General features: G+C 49.2%; 1 protein-coding gene across 4 annotated transcripts in view; it reads left to right on the top strand.

Annotated features, from left to right (window-relative positions):
* Positions 1-416: 416 nt before the first annotated feature.
* The window catches only part of MAST4 (microtubule associated serine/threonine kinase family member 4), a 552,196-nt gene continuing 546,612 nt past the window's right edge, over positions 417-6,000 (top strand). For all 4 annotated transcript variants that reach the window (XM_032336083.1, XM_032336081.1, XM_032336082.1 and 1 more), the window contains exon 1: positions 417-1,112. In XM_032336083.1, the coding sequence (XP_032191974.1) occupies positions 750-1,112 (363 nt within the window). In that variant the 5' untranslated portion in view covers positions 417-749. The remainder of the gene's footprint in view (positions 1,113-6,000) is intronic.

Here is a 6,000-nt window from a genome sequence, read left to right as displayed (position 1 = left end):
GCATGTGGGTGCGTGACTGTGTTTCCTTTTACTCTTAAAGCCCTACTACTTTTTCTTCTGGTCAGTTTCCTCGATTTTACTTTTTCCAAACAAAGTCCAGTTCTTCTCCAAGGTCTCACCGCCCCCTCAGCCATCTCTCCAAGGCATTCCAAGGACGGACAGCCGCTCCCCCGCCAAATTCGCAATCCCAGGTTTTGGCTCCGATGCCGGATTTCACTCCCATCCTCCAGGGTCCCCCCTCCTCCTCTCCGGAGTCCCCTGGGCCCCAAGCGCTCGGGCGGGATCCCGTAGTCCGAGCCTCGGCCCCGCCTCCCCTACCTGACGCCCGTGCGGCCGGGGGCGCCGCAGCCTCCGCCCACCGGCGCGCCTGGCCCGCCATTGGTTCCCCGGACTGCCCGTCTCCTCCGCCGGCCCCGCTCCTGCCCGGAGGCAGGTTTTGCTGGCGAAGCCGCAGTCCCGGTGGCGCGGGCGCGGCGCGCACGGGTTGTGGAACGTAGAGCGCGGACTCGAGCTGGCCTGTCCCCGCGCGCGGCAGCCCCCGTCGGCCGCCAAGTCTGGGCGGCTGGTAAGTTGGCGGCGGTCTCCGGCGGCCGTGCCGCGGCCATGTAGTCGCCGGCGGGGCTCCCCGCAGCCCGGGAGCGTCAGCGAGAGCGACCCGGAGCCGCGCAGCCCGCTGCTTTCCCTGGAGACGCTGAGTGCGCGCCGCGTCCCCGCCGCCCCCCGGGCGGTACTTTGGGCCCGAGAGGGAAATGGGGGAGAAAGTTTCGGAGGCGCCGGAGCCGGTGCCTCGCGGCTGCAGCGGCCACGGCCCCGGAGCTCCCGCCCCTGCGGTGGCCGCCGCGTCCTCTCCAGGCGCTTCCTCGGCCGAGTCCTCCTCGGGTTCAGAAACTCTGTCGGAGGAAGGGGAGCCCGGCGGCTTCTCCCGCGAGCAGCCGCCGCCGCCGCCGCCGCCGCCGGGCGGCGCCGTGAGAGCCCGGCCGCCGGCCGCGTGGGCTCCCGCGCGCGTGGTGCTTGAGCTTGGAGTCTGTGCGCCGCCGCCGCAGCTCTCCGGAGGAACCGCGCTACCCGCGCCCCGGGGCAGCAGCGCGTCCCAGGAAGAGCAGGACGAGGAGGTGAGTTCCCCCTTCTTCCGCTCCCCGCCGGGTCCCGGCTATCGGGAGACCTCAGCTCTGCGCCCCGCGCGCAGCTAGTGGCAGGGCGCACCCGGGGTATGGGGACAGGGAGGGAACCCAGGTGCTCTGTCCGGAGGCCGGGGTGATGGCAGTTAGGAGCCTCTCGATGGTCTGTTGACTACCCGTGACTGTTACCTCCGCTTGTGTGTCTTCAGGCGCTCTCTGAGAGTGTGCTTTCCAAGATGTCAAAGCCGCGAACTCACTGTCCGTATCTGCTACGATGGGTCTGGGTACGGGTGTGATCTGGACGCCTAGCTTGTCCCCGCAACTAAGAGCTCATTTTCCGAAGCGGGCGTTGCTTCCCGCCTCAGCTTTCGGGCGGAGGGGAGTGTGGTGAGGGGAAGAGACTGTGTGTGGGTCCTGACAGACGAGTGCGGGCGGTGCCGCGGAGTTGCGCGGATGCTGTCAGGGACGCCCGCCCGCGGGCATCTCCTGCGGGTGGTTTTGGCTGGTCCGCGCAGCGTCGGTTTCCTGTGAGAGGGGGACTCTCAGCTTTCCGTCCGCCTGCAGCGCCCATTCGGGTTGTTCCCGGGTGTCCAGATGCGCGCGGGTTGCCAAACTGGATAGAGAACCTCCCATTTTCGGCGAGGGCGGGGAGGGGGACTGTGTCCATCCTGGTTTGTTGGAAGAATGTTCTTCCAAAACTTGTCGGTTGCGCCCCCGACACGTTGAGCATATGACTTTGGTGTCCTCTCCACTGCTTTCCTTGTTTTTCGTTTTTTGTTTGTTTTTTCGGCCTTTGGCGCACGCTTAGAAAGCATGGCGTTCTTCATTATCTTTAAGATTGTTTGCTTGGGACGGTGGTTGTGAAGAAGTCATCTTGGTCAGGCATGATTATAAATAAAACATCATCCTAACATAGACTCCTTGTGAAGTTAATTCTTCAGTGACAGAATCCTATTTTTCTTCTCTCGTGGGGTTAGCTTTAATAAGCAATTGTTCTTGTCTCTCAGAATATGCAAGTTGAGGTCAGTGTCCTGACATTGGGCCCCAGGGATCTCAGTCTGGACGCAAAGAGTGAATCTGGCACAAGGGGGGAGAGTGAAGTCCTCGATGTCACGTCAATGGCCAGCCTTCTGCCAGTATCCCTGACTGATTTCTCTATGCTCAGAAGGAATGTAAGGATCCTGGACAGGTGTCTGGAGACCTGCTTTCTAGAACTGTCTCTCTGCTCTTGAGTTGTGAGGCCTTGGGTGAATTGTTGCATTCCTCTTTCAGTTTTATCTGTAGAATGAGGGATTTGAACCAATTAACTTCAAGATAATTAATTAACACATAAATGTGGGTTTGTTTTTGTTTTTGTTTGTTTGTTTTTGCTGGTCAGGAATTTAGGATGGCTGAATCATTAAGATTGATCCTAGGGACAGGATGCTGGGAGTTAAGCTGAGTGCCATACCTATCACAGGGCTGTCAGGGTCCCTCAGTGGCTCTGTCTCATTTTGAAGATGCCAGGCATGTGCCAGGTGTTTTCCCTGTGATATCTGCCTCAGCTTTAAGAGGAGCACACTTGTCATAGGGCAGCTAGGGGTATGCCCTAACTCATTGATTTACTACTGGATCTCATTTAATGTTGTCATTAGTAGAAAAGATGCCCACTGTTTTCTGGGTAGCTAGGAGAGGGTGCTCTGGGGTAAAGGACATGGTCTCGCGTATCTTGGAGGTGGGGGGACGTAGGTAACTTCTCACTTTGGATCCTGATTCCATAGCTGATTTATTGCCTGGCCTTAGGGTGACAGTGTTTGACTTTCTCGGAAGTGGATATAATGATAGCTTATTTCACAGGCAATGCAGTGAGGCTTGGTTGATGGAAACATATTTTGGAAAGTGCAATGACTAAATAAATTTGGTCAGTATTTGTGAAATCTCAGAACTGGATGTAAACTGATACAGTATTACAATTTATTGTGTAACTTACTCTGTGTCAGGGGTTGCTGGAAATTATCCAGGAGTGGAAATCTTGACTTGCTCTGAGGATTTTAAAGTGCAACTGTAACTGTGGAGTTTTTACCTCCTTAGGAGGTACAGAAGTGGTAGTCTCGGTAAAAGGCCTTGAAGTCCAGTGTGTGGTGTTTCTTGTTTTGTTTTTTTATTCCCCTACAGGTGATCATATGGTGCAGTGATTTTTTTAACTTATGTGGGGATCGTGAGCTTCTTTGAGAATCTAATGTAAGCTCTCCATCTGTTCCTATGAAGATGCTCATAGATACAAACACCGTCCCAGAGGGTTCAGTTAGGTTACAAACACTAAGTTTAGTGGGAAGGCCTGGGTTTGCGTGCCAACGCTGTCACATTAGATGTGGGATTGTGGACCACTCAACTCATGTAAGCCCTGGTTTTTGCACCATTAAATGGGAATAATAATGATAGAGTTAGGCATTTTATACATGCCATTTAATTTAATCCTAGCATAGTATCTAACATAGAGTATTAAGTGCTAAGTAAATATTAATTTTTCAGGTTAATTTGTGATGAAAATTTTGTGACATGAAATTACGAACTTGGGCTGGCTTGTTATTTTTATTTATATATAGATAATCTGCTGCTTTGAGAGAACCTGAGGCTGTGTCTGTTCAGGTTATTCTGATTTTATTAGCATAAGCTGGGAAACAGATTTTATTTGTATCAGGTTGTGTTATGGCAGGGCAAAGTTAGTGTAATGTTAGTTATGCTCCAGCAAGGCCCTGAGTATAAAGCATTAAAAGGCTTAAGTGCAAACCATAAAATGGGAAAAGGCTCATTTAGTTTTTGAAATTGTTATGTCTAGCTTGGGAGAGTCATTGCTTTCCAAAGTGTGTTTTTTTCTTTTTACAGTAACATACTCTGTAACTTGTTAAAAAACAGCAAAATTCAAATACGTAGTGTATAATTGTGGTGCTAATTTTTTTTGGCAACCTTGTGAAAGCTGATTTGACTATATCTAGTAGTGTCTTACAGTATTTTGTGTTTTATCTTACTTTCAGTATGTGTGTGAACTTACTAAGTGTTACAGGCCCTTTATGCTTTTGGTGTTTAAAAACAATGGTTTGACAAGGCAGCGACTGTAGTTCTTTTGTACTTGAAACACTGGAGAGTTAGGAGATGGCTCATGTCATTTTGTTTAATAAACTGCACCTGACTCCCTCTGCTGCTTTCTGAAGCCTTTGCATTTGGAGTCTGTGAGTTTTGAGAGGTAGTGGGCTCTATTAGTCTATCGTGATCTAGATTGGAGGACTGTTCTCTGATCACATGTCTCAGACTTCTGGGCACTCCGCTCTGTCATTTCTCAAAGCAACTGTGGAGGACACTAGTGAAATATTCAGGTGCTATTTTGCTGTTTCACTGAACTCCTCGATGGCAGGGATTTTGCTTTGTATGCCTAGCACAGTATGTCTAATACATTAGTAGGGACGCAGTAAATATATGTTGAATGAATAAGGAAAAAATGGCATCTTTGAAAATCATTGTGCATTTGATTGAAGGGTGACTGTATGTGTATCCATTTGTTTTTGTCTGTTGGGAGTTATGCTCAGACCTCTAGATCTCTTATCAAAAATATCTCATGGATCCAGGTTTTTCTTTTTTCTTTTTTCTTTCTTTTTTTTTTTTAAGAGAAAGGGAGAAGGAGGGAACAGAGCAGAGGGACAGGGAGATACTTTCATGCAAGCTCCATGCCCAGCACAGAGTCTGATGTGGGGCTGGATCTCACATTCCTGAGATCATGACTTGAGTGGAAATCAAGAGTCCAACACTCAACCGACTGAGCCACCCAGGCGTCCCAAGATCCAGGTAAAACCAAATCACTGAGGTTCTATTCAAAATACCTTTGAAAGGACTTGTGTATTAAATCTGCTTTTCACTGTGTATATTAGAACTTGAAACTTTGAAGGATTCTTAGAATGGCTGAAAAAAGGCTTAGTGGTTGAAAGGCTTTTCAACTCCATATAAAGTAGCTCACTTATACTCTGCAACACTGAAGGACTTGTTTTGTTGACATACGTTCGGAAAGTTTCCTGTGTTAAGTAAGCACAGTAATGGGACGTCTCTGAACTGTTCTATTAATTAGTGTTTGAGTTTGAGTACTGCTTTTAGTAATACTTGGCGTGTGCCATGTGATAGTGAGGCAGCAGATAAATTTCTAGTGTTGATTACTTAAGCAAATAAATAGCAAAAACAACCATGGATTCAATAAAGCGCCCCCCCCCCCTTTAAGATTTTATTTTTTGAGAGAGAGCACGCTTGCGTGCAGGAGTGAGCATGGGGCGGGGCAGAGTTGGGGAACAGAGGGAGAGGGAGAAGTTGACTTCCTGCTGAGCACGAAGCCTGGCTCAGGGCTCTATCCCAGGACCCCAAGCTCATGACCTGAACCAAAGGCAGCCGCTTTACTGACTGAGGCACCCAGTCCCCTTCAGTAAAGCTTTTTGGGTTTGTATTTTATTAATCACAGCAGCTACATAATTTGAACAAAAGTAGTGTATAAATCTTGGTGCATGTAATATTTAGTCTCCTTTTTTGACTCACAATTTCAGCAAGAAAGCCATGAGTTTAAAGAATCAGTCAAGCAGTATGTATTGCATGAGATTCTTACAAAGCATTGGCCTCAGCTTTAAGGGTCTAGAGTGGATGAGACAGAGATAGCTTGGAGCTCACGGAGCTTCTAGTGTAGTTGGGGGGAGATAGTCCCTAAACATACAATTATTATGGTTTCCCAATTATTATTGGTTTCCCAGGTGGTAAATGGGTACAGAGGAGCAGACTGTGAGGGAGTGTGTCTGTATCATATAACTCATTTAATGTGGAGGTGAGCATTGCCTTACTGAGGTGGCGATATTTGAGCTGAGACCTAATGTAT

The sequence above is a fragment of the Mustela erminea genome, chromosome 3 (genome assembly GCF_009829155.1).
Source record: "Mustela erminea isolate mMusErm1 chromosome 3, mMusErm1.Pri, whole genome shotgun sequence".
NCBI classification, from domain to species: Eukaryota; Metazoa; Chordata; class Mammalia; order Carnivora; family Mustelidae; genus Mustela; species Mustela erminea.
This window is presented reverse-complemented; position numbering and strand designations above follow the sequence as displayed.